The sequence below is a fragment of the Gigantopelta aegis genome, chromosome 6 (assembly GCF_016097555.1).
Source record: "Gigantopelta aegis isolate Gae_Host chromosome 6, Gae_host_genome, whole genome shotgun sequence".
Taxonomy (NCBI): Eukaryota; Metazoa; Mollusca; class Gastropoda; order Neomphalida; family Peltospiridae; genus Gigantopelta; species Gigantopelta aegis.
The window spans coordinates 60,120,017-60,142,443 of record NC_054704.1 but is presented as its reverse complement, the minus strand read 5'-3'; the positions used below and the strand labels follow the sequence as shown (position 1 = coordinate 60,142,443).

General features: G+C 40.6%; 1 protein-coding gene across 1 annotated transcript in view; it reads left to right on the top strand.

Annotated features, from left to right (window-relative positions):
- Positions 1-22,427, top strand: part of LOC121374653 (A disintegrin and metalloproteinase with thrombospondin motifs 6-like) — a 162,670-nt gene that overhangs the window by 121,182 nt on the left and 19,061 nt on the right. The window contains exons 18-21 of the mRNA XM_041501762.1: positions 4,153-4,276; positions 5,908-5,988; positions 11,516-11,688; positions 13,460-13,595. Coding sequence (XP_041357696.1) covers positions 4,153-4,276; positions 5,908-5,988; positions 11,516-11,688; positions 13,460-13,595 — 514 coding nt within the window. The remainder of the gene's footprint in view (positions 1-4,152; positions 4,277-5,907; positions 5,989-11,515; positions 11,689-13,459; positions 13,596-22,427) is intronic.

Sequence of the window (22,427 nt, the reverse complement as noted above, 5' to 3'; positions counted from 1 at the left end):
GCTGATCTCATGCGACTGTGGGTCAACGGCAACACAGCGATGACATCTACGACCAATGAAACACCAGGCAACGACGGTAAGGCCTTAACATTCGATCCTTTCTTATTCCTTGGAACGTCAGAAGTAAAAAAAGTGACCTACCGTTGCATAACCGACTATGTTTCTCTGCCACTTAAAAATGAGCGGTTCAGGGATAACGATTCTGGATAGGAACTGTCAGTTACCAACGGTAAATTATCAGTCAGCGACAGAAAATTGCCTTTAGATAAAGTCAATAATCCACAATATTTTGAAGCTAGTCTTAAGATTTTAAGAGAAATGGTTCGCATGGACATAGTGAATACATCTGTTATAATGGACTACATTGGCTACTTGATCAAAATCTCGACCATGGCCCAAGTTTTCCAGTGGCAATCTGTCTTGGTGTATATGACCGAGAATATAGGAAAGCACAAGCTGATCAAGGCTTCAACTGGGGTGCTGACAACTCCTATCTCATGCAGCTGTTATTGAAAACAGAGGGAGATAAAGGCAGGGGACCCTATACCAAGGACCAGCTAGAGTTGCGGGACGAAACCAGCAATTGCGCAGATACAAAACCGACCCTAACAGTGGCCGCCAAATACGTGAGAGATTCAATGGCTGGTATGGATGTTAACTACAACATTGTAGATATTCTCATGTCTGTTTGACCTGCTTCAGCAACAATTCGGATTTTATACACAGAAAGAACACTGAGCGGAACTCTGACTCGGAGAGGTACGACATGTCAAAAAACTAATCGGTCCAGGGAGTGAGAGTAGAGAGGCTGCAGCTTTAACAACAGGTGTCTCTTTCAAACTCTTTTCATGTGTGGGATAAATGTTTAAAATATGACATTGACAAAGAATTTCTTCTTAAAGGCTTGTTATCTGGTTTTGAACTTGTGGACAGTGATAAACAGTGCTTAGTGGTGGAAGTCGAAATGAATAATCACTTATTGTCAGTGGTAACTTTGAAAATCAAATCCATGATGAACTGATTAAAAGTAATTACATCAGAACTGGTAAAAAACCCAAAGTGGTTTCAGCACTTAGTGCTATTCCAAAATCAAACGGTAAAGAAATAAGACTGATTCATGATTTTAGCAAACCAGATAACCTAGGAGTAAATAACTACACCACAAAAGACCCCCTTTTCTCTCAGTCCATTCAAGATGTACTGGAATTGATAAAACCAGGATAGTTCCTGGCCAAAGTGGATCTTAAATCAGCTTATTGTTTGGTGGGAATCCATCCTTCTAATTTTAAGTTTACAGGACTTAAGTGGACATTTGAAGGAGATGCACATCCCACTTATATGTTTGACAGTCGTAACCTTTTGGGGCTAGAAAAAGTCCATCTATATTCTCACGACTAACACAAGCAGTATGTCAAATTATGGCCCGAAAAGGCTACCAGTATGTTACCTAGATGATTTTCTCATAACAGGACCTAATTTTCAGGAATGCTTAGCCCTATATAATTCTTTGATGATACAGTTAAAAAAACAGCAAGCATAAGTGCAGGATTTGATCAATCTTACCAGATATTCGGTGGTGGCTGGCCTATATTCATACAGGTAACCATACAAAGTTGATTCCAGTGTTTTGTGATGCTTCTTTATATGCAGGGGAGCTTTCTCCTTAGGAGCCTGGATATTTACTCACTGGAAGTCTGATCAGTCTCATCTTGAGAGTACACATATCAATATTAAAGAACTGGCCATGGTGTTAGAAGCTGCCAAAAGCTGGTGCAAATGATGGAGCGGTCACAGAATTGCAATTTTTACAGATAACACAGTGACAGCAGCAATTATTAACAAAGGAACTTCGCCTTGATCAGAATCAATTGGTATTCTGCAAGAACTTAGTTATTTGTGTCTCAAATATAACTTCACAATTACAGCAACTCATATACCAGGAATATTCAGTTTCAACAATGGATCCACACTGTCACCCTCCCCTTCTTCAAAGACCACCTCTTGTGTCCAGCTACAGGGATACTACGGTTTTTAGACTTAGCAGGACCTACCAAACTCCTTTCCGGGGTTTAGTTATAAAGTGGAAAATTCACTTCACATACTAACTGAATCTTTTTCGGACTCGCCTACAGTCAGTGTTAAAACAGCTCAAATTGTACACTAAAACTTACAATACACATTCTTTGTGCAGTGGTGGTGAAACCTGGCTTCTTTCAGCAGGAGTTCCGCTACAACTTATAAACATTCTTGGTGATTGGAAGAATGAATGTGTTTTCAAATATCTGCAACCTGATGATAGTTCCAAGTTTTACTTGCTTCAGGGTCTTAAGCCTGCATTACCTAACTTTATCCGTTAACCTACTTCTAATCTGGAATGGGACTGGATTTCAATTAATCTTCTTTTTGGTCGTCTTCAAGGAGGGGAGGTCTTTATATGTGTATTTTATGTATGTTGATTTTATTTGCCTAGTAGTATAAGAATAAATTTGTATTGCCCATTTGTCTTGTGTTTTTAAAATGTATATAGTGGGTTTCCTCTGAAGACTACTTATCGGAATTAACAAATTCTTGATATTCAGTAGTATGACGGTAAACCGTTAGCCCAACCTCCATATACCTTAGAAAGGCCCCAGGCAGTCTGTAGATAATTTCAGCTGAGATCTGGCTAATTGAACAATAGCTGTGTTTGTTACAGGATAGATATCTTTAATAATGTTAATAATTTACAGATTGAATGTTAGTTTATATACACTTGTAGGTCTCCACAGCAGCTTTACTGATTATACTAAATTATAATTATCATTAAGGTACAGTTTCTAAAAGTGTCGGGGAAAAACAGACTAATTTATCATGTACTTCATCTTGATGGACAATAACTCCTTGGACATGTTTTGTAGATAAAACTTAATGAAAGACATGGGTTCACTGTCCATTTTTGCATGTTTTACTAACAGTATGTGTTGCTCATATATGTGACTCTGTAATTAGCAGTAATTCATTTGCCGCAATCACCTGCTAATTAACAGCAGCTTACAACGCACTCAACACATTTTATTTACGATTATATGGCGTCAGACATATGGTTCCTTAAGGACCACACAGATATGAGAGAGGAAACCCGCTGTCACCACTTCATGGGCTACTCTTTTTGATTAGCAGCAAGGGATCTTTTATATCCACCATCCCACAGACAGGATAGTACATACCACAGCCGTTGTTAAACCAGTTGTGGAGCACTGGCTGGAAGGAGACATAGCCCAGTGGGCCCACTGATGGGATGGTATATAAGAGATACAATAGAAAGACAAAGGGAGAAACAAAAAGGGAACAAGAGAGGCGTGATGCTGGGGTGCTCAGTTACTACACAAATGGAACTAGGTTATTATGTTTAATGTTTATGTCTTGTGTTTAATATAAGTTTGATGCGGGGACAGAGGGCAGTTCTTACCCTGTCTGTTGATGTCTTGTTGTAGAGATGATGTAACCTGTTGAATTATTCTTCATAGAGTATCATAATTATATACGTTGTAAATTCACCAGTGGTAAAGTAAATATACCCTAATCTTTGAGTAATAAGTTATTGTAGGTTAGTAAAACTACCCAGTGCCCACTCCCATTACTCCTGTATATTGTTCCTACAAATCCTAGGTGGCTAACTTAAAGATATATTGATAGGACACCTACATGCCATGTTATAGATAGTAAGGCAACTCATCTATGTTGATATTGTTATAACGGATTATAGTCCCTATATGTGGCAAGATTGGCCTATCATGTGATATATATATATATATATAATAATAATTATCATCAAAACAGTATTATTGTGTAGTGTTGTTATTCATAGTGATACGATATATTAAATTTAGTTTAGTCCTTTGACTAATAGGAATAGCCTACCATCATTATTTATTTTCATTAACAGTTGGCGGGACCACAAAAGGCAATACCCTTAGACAGGAAGATGAGTCAAATTGAATAGGGATTATGTAATTGAAATATCTGCGTGAACTGCGTGACAAATAGCTAATAATGACTCAATCAAAGTGCTTTAGTGATGTTGTTAAACAAACTTTAACTTTGCGTGTTTTGAAGTTAGTTTTATCCTTCATAGTTAAGAGTCTGATATTTAACAGTGTTGTGTTTTTGCAGGCTGTGGGTTGTGATGGAATCCTGGGTTCGCCGGTGAAGGAAGACAAGTGCCGCGTGTGTGGAGGAGATAACAGCACATGCAGGACAATGTCGGGCGTTCACACCAGACCTCTACCTAAAGGAGGTACACTATTCTTATATCTTACAATCTGTGTTACAATATCTTACAACTACAATCAGATCGGCTCATACAGCCACCTCTATAAAGCTGCTGCATGTCTTATAATTATGTTTTATACTGCACATGTGTTTAAAGCCATTTTAGTTGATGATAATTTATATAAGAACTACAAATAGTTTAAATTACAGATTAAAGGGAGGGTAAACTCAAATAAGAGCCTTATGTGTTGGAAAGATGCATATCCGGACCACCAATACATACTGACACTTTAACAAATGAAACACGCGTAATTTTAGAGTTAATAAAAAAACATGATTATTCCTGCTAACTGGGGGCAGCCATTTTGTTTTGTTTTTGTGACATCCGGTGGTATAGCTTGGGGAGAAGTGACGTCAGCTCCGTCCAAATCCTCTAAGCACAGTGTAAACAAACGCTCTAATTTACGACAAGGCGCTTCCCTTTCATCAACCTGACTTGTAAAACAACATAAATGACTTGATAGTGTAATAAACTATTTAACTAAATATATTTCAATTTGCATCAATAGAATGAAATGGAGTTATAGTATTTTTCTCTTTAAAAAAAATCCAAAGAAAAAATGCTTATTATTAGGCCTATTGGTAGGGTTTGTTCGATCAAAAACGATCACTCACAATACCCAAGTGATAATTTTCTTTTCTTTGGGACTACGTAATTGGTCAGTTTTGTGATTTTAGATGGGAAAGTCTACTTAATCAAGGGTTTTACAGAATTACTTACAATAATAAAGCAGGATGGCTGATAATGTTCATTACGATTTGAAGGGTGTCCGGGTGGCTATCAAACAATACCTTGTGATCTTAATAAAATACTTTTTAGTGTGTCTAGACACAGTGTCTGGGGACCGTCTAAATATACACCTGCCAATCAGGAACCACAGGTACAGGCCACGGAAAGAAAAGACCAGTTAACCAAGAAAACACTCCGATTATTATTTCAGTACGTGGGTTAATTTATGTACAAAATATAATACAGTTATTTCAAAACTTTGACAATGGTGGTTCATTTTGGATTGAAAAATAATATATACTTGTTGTTGACTTACTGAGATGGATATTATTACAGAACATTGCGATGCATCCACCAAAATCAGGTATGTTTTGTTTCTTCAGTTCGAAGAATAATTCCTGATGTGACACGTTAGGTATTACGTAACCACCAGCTCGCCAGAGGGCGTATTCACTGGGACGGTACAAAATGCCCACACCCGTTATATATAATAGCTGTCACATTTAACCGTTTTATTAATTAACAATACGATTATACTTTTTGATATTAAGCAATAATGTGCATTATATATCATTGAATATGCATGCATACCAGGCCAAATGCCTTAATTGTCCCTTCCTTTCATGGAGATGTAATTATCTACTAAGATAGCATTATTTTGTTTTAGTATAGTTCTGTATTTTTAATGAGTCAGTCAGTCAGTCAGTCAGTCTGTCAGTCAATTAAACAATCAATCAAGTAATCAAGTATTCGATCGGTCAATCAATCAATCAATCAATCAATCAATCAATCAATCAAATGGCACATGATTACATCTACTATATTTTTAAAATTTTAAATTATGTGTACATTGTGTATATTTTCAGCATATCAAGAGATAGTAAAAATCCCTAAGGGTGCTGTTCATGTTAATGTGGCAGAAGCAAGACAGTCTAAAAATTATCTTGGTAAGTATTCATTTTAATAAATACTTCACAAGTTAACAGCGTGTCGTGTGTATTTTCTTCATGCACAAAGAAACTTCAGTGACTAAAATGACATAGTATATTCAGTGTTTCTGGATGTCCAAACTATATTTACTTTATACTCCATCCTGACCTCTGACCGTGTGCATTTCCCCCCTTTTCCATTCCTTGGTCTGAACAATCAACAGCCGGATGGCTACGAAATCTTCTGATGTACACGTTTCCAGTTCCAGTCATGTGACCTTAACTTCCTTCTTTCTCCGCTTTCATGGTTTGCATGTGCTTGTGTATTTGCTCTAGCCTGTTATCCAAAACTTTGGACTCCGTATTTCTTAATTGTTTCTGTTACTAGCGTTTATATTAACATCGTACTTGTTTACAGCGTATTACTTGGCTTTTATGCGAATTTGTTTCTAGTATATTTATAAGATGTACTTTCATAAATGTTTTGTTGCTTGTTTTATCGAGAGATCCGGGCGGTTTCAGAGGGGTTTTCTCTTGTCAATTGTTGGTCACTTATATCTTAGTGTTGTCACTTATTATTGTGACTATGCACACTTTTAAGACTGTCTTTTGTTGGTCTTATTATATTATTATATTTACAATTCTTAAGTTTGTATCTACTTAGGAATATGTTAATAAGATAATCTTTGGCTAGCGTTGTTTTGTTTGTTTCATTATAGCTCTTTGCAAGATGTCTAATGAATCAACCATGTCTCCCAACTTTGTATGCATTGCAAACGTTTTATGTCAGTGAAAGATCCTCACAATGTCTGCCGAAATGTAGACCACCGTGTGATTTGCCGGCGATGTGTGCTGTTTGTTCGGCCATTACAGACGACCAGTTCATGAACTACTTATAGATCATAGAGGCTTGGTCGCAGGAACAAACAGCACCGGATTCGGGTCTCCATGATACTATCGCGGAAACTTTGAAAGGGATGTTACCTGAATTGCTGAAGACTACTCTGGCGGAGATATTACCGGCTCCGGATGCCTGTCATGAGACACTGGTTCCTCATATGGCCATTCACATGGCTACCTGTACGGTTCACGGGTCCCGCACAGCTTCAGCCACAACTTTCTGTACAGCTTCCGGCTCCCACACGGCTTCCAATATGGCTTCTGATATGGCTCCCGCATGGCTTCCAATACGGCTACCGGCACGGCTTCCAATATGGCTTCCGATACGGCTACCGGCACGGCTTTCGATACGGTTCCCGCACGGCTACCGGCACGGCTTCCGATACGGCTACCGGCACGGCTTCCGATACGGCTACCGGCACGGCTTCCGATACGGCTACCGGCACGGCTTCCTGTCCGGCTCATCGTTCGGCTTCCCTCAAGACTTCTCGCACTGCTTATGACACGGATTCTGATGTTTTACTGAGAGTTCATTGGTAGCATGATATCCGACGTCAGGTTCCAGGTGTTCTTCTTCTCCCATACGTGACCGGCATTGTCCCTCCATTCCAGAACGGGCTCGGTCTTCCAATCATTTCAACCAGATGACAGATTGACAGGATCACTCAGGATCTTCATGAGTAGGGTCGCCCTTGGGGGATCGTCTCACCTGTGCCCGTTTGCTGCTATTCCTTGACGAGTCAGATGCTGACCCATTCGACTCCAAGACCGATACGTCAGAATTCATGACCCTAATAGAGACTGTTACGTGCTGTTTTACGAGCTCATCTCATCACTACCCAGACCGCCGGTGCCATCCAAGAAGGGATTCGTCGTCATGGCATCTGCTGAAAAACTGCCAGACAATGTTGTTCTCAAGTCTCGGCAGTCTTCCTTTAGACTGTTGATTAAGTACTGTAATTACTTTGCCGTAAGACATTCACAGCAATGTTTACCACTACGGATGTCAGTTGTCAGTCCAGTTGTTCCTGCCGGTACTTCAGCTACTGTCTCTGCAGCTGACCAGTTACTTTCGACGGCTGTCGTTACGGTGTCTATGGCCCCCGTGTTTACGGGTGAGAGGGCTCCTGCACTGTTCATGGGGATTTCCCAGCTCTCATGATCAACTGCTTCTGTTCCTTCCACAGACCAGCAACCACCTACTGCTTCCGTCATGGCGCTTGCTGCAACCATGCCTACGGGTGATACTCTACTTGTGGGTCACGGGACTTGTGCAACTGCATTCAGAGAAGTGAGAGAAAGGAAGATACCTTTCCTTCACACCTTCAGATCGGGTTGCTACTCCAGCAACAGTTACAGCTTCTGACTCAGTTACCATATCAACTCAATGAGTTGCAATAAACCTCGTTACACGGTCTTCGACATGCCGCCGTTTGTGGGAATCCATCATGGGTTTTCATTTGCTGTCATCAGTTCGAAGATTACAGGCGTTACAGTTTGGGCTGAAGACAGTACACTGGGCCAGTCAACTGCTGGCACTGTTTTGGGACCCCATAAAGAGTACTTTGGACTGTTCCACTGTTTGTCTGTTGATCGGTGACGCCACAGATATTCGGCGGGTCGATCACTACATCCATTGGTACCGGAAGTTTGCAACTCGATTGTCACTTCTACAGTCTCCGTAAGTTATCAGTGCTAGGTCCATTGAGTTATCATTTGGACAGTTGCCTCCTGGAATTTCAACAGATTACGTTAGCGGCCGGCAACAATCAAATAGTTGATGTCATGCAGCTCTGGGGTTTTTTACCGCATCCATTTTTATGGACTCTTGCAGTTTATCAACCCACCGTCAGCATTCATGTATGATGCAGAGAAGATTGTCTTTTTGCTGCTTGCCTAGTATCAGACATTGGGACTGTCATGAATACCTATCATCCGATATTTGCATTGTTTTACTTCAACGTATATCAGAATTATAGTGTAGCGGGCTGCTCCACCGTAGGTGAATCTTGACTGTCTAATGAAATGCCAGTGCAGGATGAAGGTGGAACAAGATTCCATCTATGGTCTGCACCATCTTGGCAGAACCTGTGACATTCCATCTTTGGCACAGACCATCCACACCTGAGGTGACAGAGTGGATACTACATCCGGAAGCCTTCAAGTGGGTTTGCTAGAACTTGTGGAATCTGAACATAGACCTGTTCTCCACAAGATTCAACAAACAGTTAGCAGTTTACGTCTCGTCAGTACCACATCCACAGGCACTAGATGTAGACACCTTGGCCATCAGTTGGGAGGGTCTCGATGTGTACACCTATCCATCGCCTATACTCATCCCAAGAGTCCTACAATGGTTTTAACAGTTCTGTTGCCGTCTACTACTCATAGCTCCAAAATGGCCGAATGGTCTGTGGTTTCCAGATCTGCTGCACCTGGTGGATCCAGATCCATTACCTCTTCCAGACTGGGATTATCTTCTTCTTCATCCGGCATCAAGACAGTACCATCCAAACCCGGGCTTATTCCATCTGCATGCGTGAACATTATCTACCAAGGTTTAAGGAAAAGGGGTTCTTGGTTGTCTCTTCCACAGCCATGTTGCAAGTTCTTCGCTCATCGACTACGGCAGCCTACAATGTCAGATGGTTATGTTTTCATCGATGGTGCATGAAGAAGAAGAAGATCATACCACAGACTATCACTCTTGTCCAGTTGGCAGTTTCTCATGTATCTAAGAAATTGGCTCTGGTTCCTGAATTATGTGCCATAGTTAAGGGGTTCCAGCAACATGATTAGTTACAGAGATTTCGGCTGCCAAAGTGGGACCTCAATCTCGTCCTACGTGCTTTAACACAAGCCCCTTATGAGCCCATCAATACAGTTTTTACTTGGGTTCGCTACTGCAGCTAGAATTTCAGAGGTCTATGCATTGGATGTCGAATTGGTTCGATTTCGACATCACGATTCGGCTGTGCGTTTGAGACTTTTAATGGACTTTGTGGCCAAGAACCAAATGTCGATTCAGCCCTCACAGACATACACAGTGCAGGCTTTGTCTTCAATTATCAGTGAACAAGATGTTGAAGATCTTTCCCTGTGCCCAGTGCAAGCCATATGTCACTACGTTGACATGACTAGACCTTTCCGGCAGAACCGCAGAAAGCTATTCTTATCATGTAATCAGAGTCATTTAAGAGACATTTTGGGGCTGAGGGGTTATCTGCGCTTTCCACTTCAAATCTACATGAGCTGAGAGCGCTAGTGGCCACTATGTCTCTGCACTGCAACACCCTGTTACAAGACATTTTGGCTGGGTGTTTCTGGGCTACGGATTTGGTATTCACCATTCACTACCTGTGGGATGTTTCCACAGAGGATGTGGATGGTTTCCATCACTTGGGACCGAACATAGCGGTACAGATTCTGGTTAACACGGCTCGCCAAAGACCTGACAGACGATGACGTCGGAGTCGGCGGACTGTATCTCAACATGTCCGTTTATCCGATAGGTGAGGTTCTTTTGACCGTACATGCTCTCACACTAACTACGTTATCACACTGGTTTGTTGTGTTCATGCACGGTTCTGTTAACATTAGCTGTTACCACACAGCTGAACTAAACACCACCAGTCATTCATACTAACGTCTTGGGGTATTTGACTAGTTCATTGTTCTGATGGATGCTAACCATCACTCATGTTTAAGATAACATTGTTTGTATGGTTACTGAGCTACACATCCTTTAGGTTTGTTTTTTGTCTTTGAATGGCATAAATCTTCCTATGTGTCAGAACAGTTCTGGTATGGGTGTTGGTACCTGGTATTGCGGATCACACCCCCTTGCTGACGAATTCTGCATACGGTCAGAGGTCAGGATGGAGTATAAAGAAATGAAGAAAACTTTTAAGTGTTTTCTCTTTTGTTAATATTTATCCTGACCTCTGAGGATCAGCCCACCCAACCTCCCCGCTTCCGTCGATACCTGGGTGCCGCTCAGGTGAAAGAAGGAAGTTCAGGTCACGTGACCGGAACTGGGAAGGTATACATGTACATTGGAAGATTTCGTAGCAATTTGGCTGTTGAATGTTTGGACTGAAGGGTGGAAAAGGGGGAAATGCACATGGTCAGAGGTCAGGATAAGTATTAATAAAAGAAAAAACATTTAAAGTTTTCTTCATATACCTCCCAATAATTTCCTACAACCGAAAAAAATATATTAGGAAAAAAAGAAACATGATGATTGTAAAAGACTGGCATTCTAAACAAGAATATGTATTTAGTAATTAAAAATGCTCAGTCAGACAGAAATATCTTAACAATTAATACAGCAAATTTAGTATGCCATAGACACATGACATTACAACATAGTTCTGAGGATGGATTTCCATGTTACTGTCTCATGATTGCTGAAAATGATATTTGATAGTACAGATAGTGCATACATATCTATCCTGCTATTATTTTTCTTCAGATTTACTACTACATAATAATTCTTTTATAGTAATGAGAAACACAAAGGGTACATTTATTACATAGTAATGATAGCAGTGAAAAACAGAGGCTATATTTATTGTAAAGTAATAGTTTTATAACCAAAAAAACCCAAAGTCAGTAATATTATTATATAGTAATATTTTTGTAGCCATGAGAAACTCCAAAGGGAAGTATCACATTAATGGTGACTGGACAATCGACTGGCCTCGCAAGTTCCATGTTGCTGGTACGGTTGTCCACTATGAAAGGCCGGAGAGATCAGAAGAAGGTTTGGAGTCCATGAAGGCTATTGGCCCAACCAGTGAAGACTTGGTCATCATGGTAAGTGGGAGACTAACCATTGAACACCTGATCATTATGTAAGTGTCAGTTTGTTTGTTTTGTTTAATGACACCACTGGAGCACATTGATTAATTAATTATTGGCTATTGGATGTCAAATATTTGGTAAAATTTATAACACATAGTCATCAGAGGAAACCCGCTACATTTTTCCAAATGAAGCAAGGGATCTTTTATATGCACCATCCCAAAGACAGGATAGCACATACCACAGCCTTTGATATACCAGTTGTGGTTCACTGGCTGGAATGAGAAATAGTCCAGTGGACCCACCGACGGGGATCGATCCCAAACTGATGAAGCTAGCACTTTACCAGGGGGCTACATCCTGCCCCTGTAAGTGTTATCATGGCAACCAGTGAACACCTGGTCATAATGGTGAGTGTGTGACGCCTACCAGTGAACACCTGGTCATAATGGTGAGTGTGTGACACCTACCAGTGAACACCTGGTCATAATGGTGAGCGTGTGACGCCTACCAGTGAACACCTGGTCATAATGGTGAGCGTGTGACGCCTACCAGTGAACACCTGGTCATAATGGTGAGCGTGTGACGCCTACCAGTGAACACCTGGTCATAATGGTGAGCGTGTGACGCCTACCAGTGAACACCTGGTCATAATGGTGAGCGTGTGACGCCTACCAGTGAACACCTGGTCATAATGGTGAGCGTGTGACGCCTACCAGTGAACACCTGGTCATAATGGTGAGCGTGTGACGCCTACCAGTGAACACCTGGTCATCATGGTGAGCGTGTGACGCCTACCAGTGAACACCTGGTCATCATGGTGAGCGTGTGACGCCTACCAGTGAACACCTGGTCATCATGGTAAGCGTGTGACGCCTACCAGTGAACACCTGGTCATCATGGTAAGCGTGTGACGCCTACCAGTGAAGACCTGGTCATCATCTCCTACCAGTGAAGACCTGGTCATCATGGTGAGTGTGTGACGCCTACCAGTGAAGACCTGGTCATAATGGTGAGTGTGTGACGCCTACCAGTGAACACTTGGTCATAATGGTGAGTGTGTGACGCCTACCAGTGAACACCTGGTCATAATGGTAAGTGTGTGACGCCTACCAGTGAACACCTGGTCATAATGGTAAGTGTGTGAGACCAACCAGTGAACACCTGGTCATCATGGTGAGTGTGTGACACCTATCAGTGAACACCTGGTCATAATGGTGAGTGTGTGAGACCTACCAGTGAAGACCTGGTCATAATGGTAAGTGTGTGAGACCTACCAGTGAAGACCTGGTCATAATGGTAAGTGTGTGAGACCTACCAGTGAACACCTGGTCATAATGGTAAGTGTGTGACACCTACCAGTGAACACCTGGTCATAATGGTAAGTGTGTGAGACCTACCAGTGAAGACCTGGTCATAATGGTAAGTGTGTGACACCTACCAGTGAACACCTGGTCATAATGGTAAGTGTGTGACACCTACCAGTGAACACCTGGTCATAATGGTAAGTGTGTGAGACCTACCTGTGAAGACCTGGTCGTCATGGTAAGTGTGTGAGACCTACCAGTGAACACCTGGTCATAATGGTAAGTGTGTGAGACCTACCAGTGAAGACCTGGGTGAGGGTGAAATATGAAACAATAGCATGTCTTCAATGTTAACAGATCTTTTATTAGTTGTAATTGTAGGTTTGTGACATTGTAAGGGTCTTGCATTTTCTTTCATATGTTATGATATGGTGTACCTAGTGCAGATGTTTTACTGATTGTTGTATATCTTGTAGATGTTGCTGCAAGAAGAAAACCTTGGTATCAACTTCTCCTATAACTTACCTGTGAACACGTCCAACAAACATGATTTGTCTCTGTACACCTGGAAACACTCTGCCTGGTCTGAATGTACTCGCACATGTGCTAGAGGTATGACTGATCACTGTAACAGATACATTCTCCATAATTTCAGAAGTAAGACTAGTAAGTGCATTCTCCTTGGTCAAGTTTAAGTCTAGTCATAATAGTAGGTACTTTTATCCATGGTCTGAATGTACGTATAATTATAGTAGCTACATTCTCCTTGGTCTGAATGTACTCACCTAATGTCAGAAATAAGTGTAGTCATTATAAGTATAGTGTCACAGTTAATTTACCTAACATATAACTATACAGGTGTGAGTCGCTCTGTGTCACAATGTTCATAATTTACCTTACATATAACTATACAGGACTAAGTCACTCTGTGTCACAATGTTCATGATGTTCTACTGATCATCGGAGCCGTGAGTGAAGCCGATCACCACGGAATTTGGCTCGTTCCAACCATCACCATTCCCGAAGTCTTGATAATCAAGCCAGATTGCTTCATGACTTTCTAGATGAAGAGTCCCATGTGTCCGTTGTCGATGACACTGATGCAGCAGACCGGATGTCTTATGAAAGATTGTTTAGTAGTCATTTAATAGTTGCTGCCTTCATTACCGCATCCACCAGTGCCAACACGGAAGGGTCCGGTGTCGATGATAGCTACCGATGCAGCTCCTGAGGATGTCGTGATTCGTCCGTTAGCCTGTACTATGATTGCTAACATGGCTTTGGAGTTGGATGCCAATTTCAAAGAGACAACTTGGCCGTTGGCCGTTCGTCCATGGTACCCGGTATTTATTAAGCCATTTAAAGATCGGGCACCCAACTTGATGGGGATTTAGACAGGTTTGACAAACACCCAGCTACTGTTGAGTTTCCAGAACGTACGGTTACTTCCATGGATACCACACAGAGATGACTACAATACATACTATCATATCTCGATGTCTTTCTGGCAGTGTTAGCTTTTCAGGTGAAAGATGGAAAAGGCTATACTTTGTTACAACAATCAGCTACGGTGATTGCCTTTATGACATCTTTGATCACTTCCATGTTGAATATCCTGACTCAGCAGCAGAACTCGTCTTTGAAACAGTCTACCCTAGGCGAAGGGCATAAGAAGACTTTGTTATCACAGCCTTGGTCTTCTTCTAAACTGTTTGTAGGCAAGGTCACGGACGTCGTTAATGATAACAAGAAAGTGCAGCAGTCCAATGCAACCATCAGAGCTCTTCAGCTTATTTCTACCCTAGAGTCATCCAAACAGAAAATTCCTTTTCTACAGTCTACTCAGGCTAAGAAGTGGAAACATACACCTTTTAAGCAGCAGCCATTTTGTAGAAACACAACTTGAAGTTGACTCCAAGGAAAGCCTGCACAACGTTGATGCCAGCCGGCCAACCCTTCGACCTTTGTCCATCCCTTGACTTCCCGTTGAACAACAATTGTCATCTTACGCTTCCAGTGTGTCCAACACCATCTGAAATGTCCAGTGTCAGAAGTCGACTACAGAGGTATTGGAAGAACTGGGAACACCTCTGCAATGATGTGTTTGTAACCAAGATTTTACAACATGGTTACCGCCTGCAATTGTTTCCACCACCACCCTTGACTACATCACCAAGGGAAGACCGTCACTCCATCTCACATGTGTAGGTTCTGCCAGAGACGGTAGACAAACTGCTAGAGAAAGGAGTGGTCAGGAAGATACCATTGCACCACGTCACTCCAGGGTTTTATTCAGATATCTTTCTTGTTCCAAAGAAAGGTTCCGGAGACCTCTGGATGATTCACAACCTGCCATACTTCAATCTGCATCATCTAGAATCACCTCCAAAGTTCAAGATGTTGACTGTCCGGAATGTGAGAACCGTCATCCAGCCCATCTTCCCAGCTTATCACAAATACCTCAGGTTAGTGCTGCAGGGAGCGCACTACCAGTGGATGGTCCTGCCTTTTGATATCTTAGTAGCTCCTTGGCTGTTCACTCAAATAACAGCTCTGATGTCATGGATTCTCCATCATCAGGGTATATCCTTTGACCCTTACTGGAAAACTGCCTTATGAAGTGCCAGTGCAAGGTGCAGTTAGCAGTACATGTCAGCTACATACTTCAGTTCTTGAGTTCACCTCGGGTGGATTGTCAACCTAGAAGAACACAGAATCTTCAGTTTATTGGAGTACAGCTGTGTACAGATCTGGGACTGATTCAAGTTCCTGCTGACAGATGGTCCACGATACAATCTGCGGTTTCCACAGTCCTGGTCGAACCTGTGACTTTCCATACTTGGCAGAGCCTGCTGGGTCTTTTGACATCAGCAAAAGACATGACACTAAGAGGCCGTTTACAGTTACGTCGCCTCCATGTCTTCTTGAATCCATTCATCATGTTGGACAACCCCAGACTGATAATCAGCCTTACCCACAACCTTCGGCCCAGTCTCCAGTAGTGGCAGATTACATCAAACTTCTTAGACAGAGTCTCCATGCAGCCATTTCAAGTGACACATCATTTGTTCGTAGACACATCTCTGGAAGGTTGGGGAGCTCATCTCAACAGTCGGACAACTTTGGGACTGTGGTCTTTAGAGGTTTTAACAAGGAAGATGGTGTTCCTGCTGGGGTTCTCTACAGCGGTGAGAGTGTCAGAGATCCATGCTCTGGATGTGGACATGGTGTGGTTTCATAGAGACAACACATCAGTTTCACTGGGCCTCCTGATGAACTTTGTGACTAAGAACCAGTTGCCTGATCAAGCGCCTCGCACCTATGCTGTCCAAGCACTCTCTTCCATTGTGGTTTCCATGATGTCGAGGACTTGTCAATATGTCCGGTCCAAGCCCTCAAGCATTACATCAAGAGAACTAAGTCTTTTCGCAAGAATCGAAAGCGTCTGTTCCTCTCATGCAATCAGAGCCACTTTAACGACATTACCAAGAACAAAGTGTCTACTTGGATCTGGTCCACGATCCTGTGCTCTTACCAGGCAGAAGGTTTACCTCCACCGTTGGCATCTGCACTGCAATACACCTATTAACAACATTTTAACAGGGTGTTTTTGGGCCACTGATTCCATCTTCGCAAACTACTACCTGCGTGATGTGTCTAACAAAGATGTGGGATTCCATCATCTGGGTCGCTGATGTCTGTTGAATTCCGGATTGTACCCCGAGATGTCCAACGAATCAATAGGTGAGGACTCGACTTTGAAAATTTATTTGTTGCACCATTCTGAAGTTTACACACTGGTTAGTGACAGGACTTTTGTCAGGATAACACTAGTCATTCATGTCACATTGATGAACTGTTTCCACCCATATGAGCTAACAATTCACTGTTTACTAGTCAGAAAAAACAGGGGGATGTTTTAGTTCAATGTTCTGATGGATGCACCCATAATATTGTTGCTGTTGTTACTAACACAAGAATGGCCTGGGAAGTTACCTAACACCTGCATCCCTGTGGCTATGCTTACCCACCCTGTCAGAACCCATTTGTTAGAGGACGGAGTCTATACATGTACGTACTATGCGGGTTCATTCCTCCACACTACTGACAGATGCCACCACAGTTAATACTAACAGCACGGGTGTGGTCTGTTCAGGGCACCATATGGGGGATAGGCTAACCAAGGCTGGCCTTTTTCTTTCACTGTGTCAGATTCCTACCAGTCCATTGGGAGAAGATGTGTACATCTTCAGAGTACAGAACCCACCGCCATCTGTTGAATACTGCACTAGTTTGAGGACAGGTGATGTTGAAAAGAAATAGAGAAAACTTGGAGTGTTTTCTCTTTTATAGATACATCACCTGTCCTCAAGGGATGATACCCATTTGGCCTTCCTGCTTCCAGTTCCCCATGCGATCTGCTCAGAAAAAAGAAGGAAGTTACAGTCACGTGACCGGGACAGGATGGGGTGCGCAGTAGAAGAATCTTAGGCCATTCCATTGGCTGTTGGGATGTTCGAACCAGACTGCTATCCTTTGGTGAATATGCACTAGTTTGAGGACAGGTGATGTATCTATCACTTCTTTACTATTTTGGCGGACCGTTAAAAAATGCGCCTAATTTCCTTCTCATAAATGTGCACCATTTCTCTTTGGACTCATCCTTCGGGACTTAAAATTACATAGCACCAAACCACCCCTCCGCCTGCTACCGATCACGGTTGGAATGCAGGTGCTCCCTTGCACCTGACAATGCAGGCAGTCCCCCCTTCACACTCCCCATCCCTTTCCTGACCTGGACGGAGGAACCGGCTGAGGCTGACACCTGCACCCAGGACAGCTTGCTCTGAATGTGCACATTAAACTCTCTGACCTGACCTAAGTTTTCTCCATTTTGTATGATTTACTTGAGTCATTGCAGACCACGGTTGAGAGGCCTTCCATTTTACTTTAATGGGACATCTTTCTGGTTCTTCATACACTCACCTTATGAGCCAATCTTCGATATTTTACTTGGAAAATTATTTTTCTTGTCTCCTTTTTGGCTTGTTGCCGTATTAGTTTCAGTTACGTTACGGACTAATCCCATCTTTGTGGCACAGAACCAAGCACCAGGAGAAGAGTTTCCTACGACAATCATTCAACGTTTGTCTCGTACATTGCCTTAGGATAATTCTGACCAACTCCTTTGTCAGTAAGGGCTTTAAAGTCTTATCTCCATCATACTAGTACTAAACATCTTTGCATTGAAGAGGCTGTTTATTTCTTATACTAAACAGTTGATAGATATCACTTAGAATGCTTTGTTTAGATGGCCCCTGCGTGTGCTGTAACCTCACCGTGGTGCAGGGGTGTAACATTCTCTTTGAGAATGGCCAATACAGCACAAAATTGAAGTTTTGAGTAAAATTCAGTATCCGTAAAATTCTGTGATATTTGTGTTTTGCACAGTTCTTTACACTGTTTTTGTTTAAGTCTTGAATTTTTATATTGATGTTGATCATCACTTTATTTATTTGCATTACCATAGTTTGACACCCAATAGCCGATGTATTTTTCGTGCTGGGGCCTTATTAGATTCGAGCGGTCTCAGCTTACCTGAATTTTCACGATTCCTTGGACATTATCAGGGTGATGAATGCAGGAGTGTGAAAGGTTCGACCTCTTCTATTTTCAAGACATGATGGCTGGTCTGGTACATGTAGTATTCAGTTGGTGATTGCAGGTCAGCAAGTTGTCTTAGTACGCAGAGCCACAAGAAGAGGGAGACCTCTATTCCAGTAGGTAGCTGGTACAGGCTGTGTCAGGAGATGGTTGAGCCACCTTTTTGGGAAAGGGGGTGGATCCTGTCTGGAGCAGTCACTTTTTGAGATGGTTTTGTATCAATTGTGGGGTGGAAGATGGTCTTTCAATTCAGTTATTGATAATGTTACAGTCACTTTAGACTATTTATCTTGTATGTCTTGGTTGTCCTACACCTTGTCATTGCTTGAAACGATTCACGTTGGTCGAATGGGTAAGTCCTTGTTTTTCTTTGCTCCTCCCATTAATGTTGAATTCACATTTATCACATCCGTTATAGCATAGTTTTTGTGCTAGCACAGTAAGTTAATAAGACTATTAAAATTTCATATATTTTTTCATTATTCATACTTATTTAGTGCTAGCACAACAACAGTAACCTCCCACCCGTTCCTAGGAGGTCTTCCCTGGATTCAGTCATTACGGACTTTGAATCGAGGACGATGGTCTGCCCATGCATGGATATAGACATACATCCAGCATGGGAGACAATTCGGCAATGGAGGTCATGACTTGGGGTTGTATAACATAGTTGAATAATAATGAAATTAGAAAAAACTATTCTAAATTGATGTAAAAAAAAAAAGTAATAATATTTTTTTAAATATATTTAAACTATTTAACCTTCAGAAGGATAAATGCAGTTTATTTGTTTGAAAGATTAAATGGACATTTACCATAACATCTATAAGATAGCATGCATTTGTGATGGAACAAATGTACATAATGTGTTTTTTAAGAATGAAATTGTGTAACATTTTAACCTTTGTTGAACTTATAAGTTATACATACAAATAGATATGCATATAAGCTCTCATTACCGCACACTGGTGGTGCAGATATATACCAACACATTCACGAATAAGTTTATTACTGCACACTGGTGGTGCAGATATATACCAACACATTCACGAATAAGTTTATTACTGCACACTGGTGGTGCAGATATATATCAACACATTCACGAATAAGTTTATTACTGCACACTGGTGGTGCAGATATATACCAACACATTCACGAATAAGTTGATTACCGCACACTGGTGGTGCAGATACATGTATATACCAACACATTCACGAATGTTTATTACCGCACACTGGTGGTGCAGATATATACCAACACATTCACGAATAAGTTGATTACTGCACATAGGTGGTGCAGATATATACCAACACATTAACGAATAAGTTGATTACCGCACACTGGTGGTGCAGATACATGTATATACCAACACATTCACGAATGTTTATTACCGCACACTGGTGGTGCAGATATATACCAACACATTCACGAATAAGTTTATTACTGCACACTGGTGGTGCAGATATATACCAACACATTCACGAATAAGTTTACTACCGCACACTGGTGGTGCAGATATATACCAACACATTCACGAATAAGTTTATTACCGCACACTGGTGGTGCAGATATATATCAACACATTCGCGAATAAGTTTATTACTGCACACTGGTGGTGCAGATATATACCAACACATTCACGAATAAGTTGATAAAATTGTGTATATATGTTTATTAGGTGTCTTTACTGTACATTGTGTAATACCAAGTGATATTTAAATTCATGCTGCTAGAAAGTTTACTTACAAATGCAAACATGCCATGATGCTATCTGGTGTGTACACATGTTAATAACAGTTAATTTGGTCTTCACCTAACAGTCCTCACTGTCACAAAATTGATATGCTGGTACATATTTTTATTATGGTAGAGACATTTTGTGGACATAATTTTATCATAGCAAACAAAGGAAGAGTCTAGGAGGTCTAATATATCTAAAAATTAACCAAATTTGTTTCATAAATCACATTGATGACCAGCACCCTGCAAAATTAATGAAATGTTGTTCAATACCTCAGCAAGTCACTGTGGCAAAGATTCCAGGATCTGTCTCTGTAAGAGTACCAGAACTATTCAAATTAAGATTTTGTAGCTTAGTCATTTACTTTTTTTTGTCATATGTTTGCAAATACATCATTTATTTATTAATTATGATATCCATTTATTTGCAGACAAGCATCAGTTTCTTAATTGGCTCTTTCAACTGCTGAGAGGGTCAAGAGATAAAAACCCTTTTAAACAGCATGAGCAATATTTACAAAATGAGTCATTGATATAAATAGTGAAAAGCATGGTATGGGCAGAGAGTGGGTGGGGTGTAATATGAAACAAAAAACCCAACAGAACAAAAAGAAGGTATTAGGGTCAACTACATCTTCTAACCTTTATGACTGTTTTTGTTTTTTGTTGTTTTGTTTTGGGGTTTTTGTTTTCTTTGTTTTTTGGGGGATGGGTTGGTATGAATGAGGAAATGTTATTGATATTATCCCTAAACCAATACCAGTTACTAAATAACATTTACACATGGATCCGAACATGTGTAGTAAATCATGTTTTCAAATATTCATGAAGGAAAAGTCTGTGACAACTAAGTCAACTTGTTTTCAAATTGTTCTAATAACTGAGCTGTGTTTGGCAATTTCATTTTGTAAGAATATGTTGCTGATTGTTCCATTCACTGGTGGAACTTTATACGTGGAGTTTTTAGAGATTTGTTTAAAAACGGTATGTTCAGATGAACACAAGTTGACACAAAATGGAGTTTCCAAGCCAAGAACTGTCACTAGTTAAAAATAGAAAATATAATTATTTTGTGAATTTAAATGCTTATTGTTCTGCTCGATTAACTTATTATTAATTTAATAGTTTATTGATTAAAGTGCAGCTATGATCAACTAACCCACTGTTTGTTGTTGTTTGTTTAGTATTTCAATGAATACAAATGTCACTACCATCACAACATTGTCTTTTCCGTAATATCATGTTCTCCTCCGTCACGAGTTTCAAATTCATATTGAAAGGGAATTTTTGTATTTTATTATACCAGAACTTGATTAATTAATATAATACATAATATTGAAAAAACAAACACACATTGCATTATATAACGTGAATAGCCTGGCAAACAAAACACAGTTTAGATGTTCAAAACGTATATTTTCATCATACACAACACAACGAGCCCTTACCTATTGACCAACTGCAAAATTAAAATAATAAATGAATGAAACCAATTTATGAAACTTAATATTTATCATTCTGTGTAGCACTACATACATATTTTGCTGGAATTATAATGTTTTGTCAAACTTATACCCATGTCAAATTGACGTATGTTGGTGATAACTTGGGGAAACAATATAAAAACAATTATCATCACTGCTAACAATATATTTTAATTACACAATAAGTCAGTGTTTGAAACATTATACAGTTTATTCATAATACCATCAATTAATTTTTAGCAAAAAACGTTTTTAAAAGTGCACTGTTATGGAAGAATCACCCACATGGGTTACTCTGTGTCATAATGTTCATAATTTAACTGACATATAACTAAACAGGTGTGAGTTGCATAGTGTCACAATGTTCATAATTTACCTAACATTTAACTATACAGATGTGAGTTGCGCTGTGTCACAATGTTCATAATATACCTAATATATACATGTATAACTATACAGTTGTGAGTCACTTATTGTCACAATATTCATAATTTACCTAACATATTACTATACAGGTGTGAGTTGCTTAGTGTCACAACTTTCATAATTTACCTAA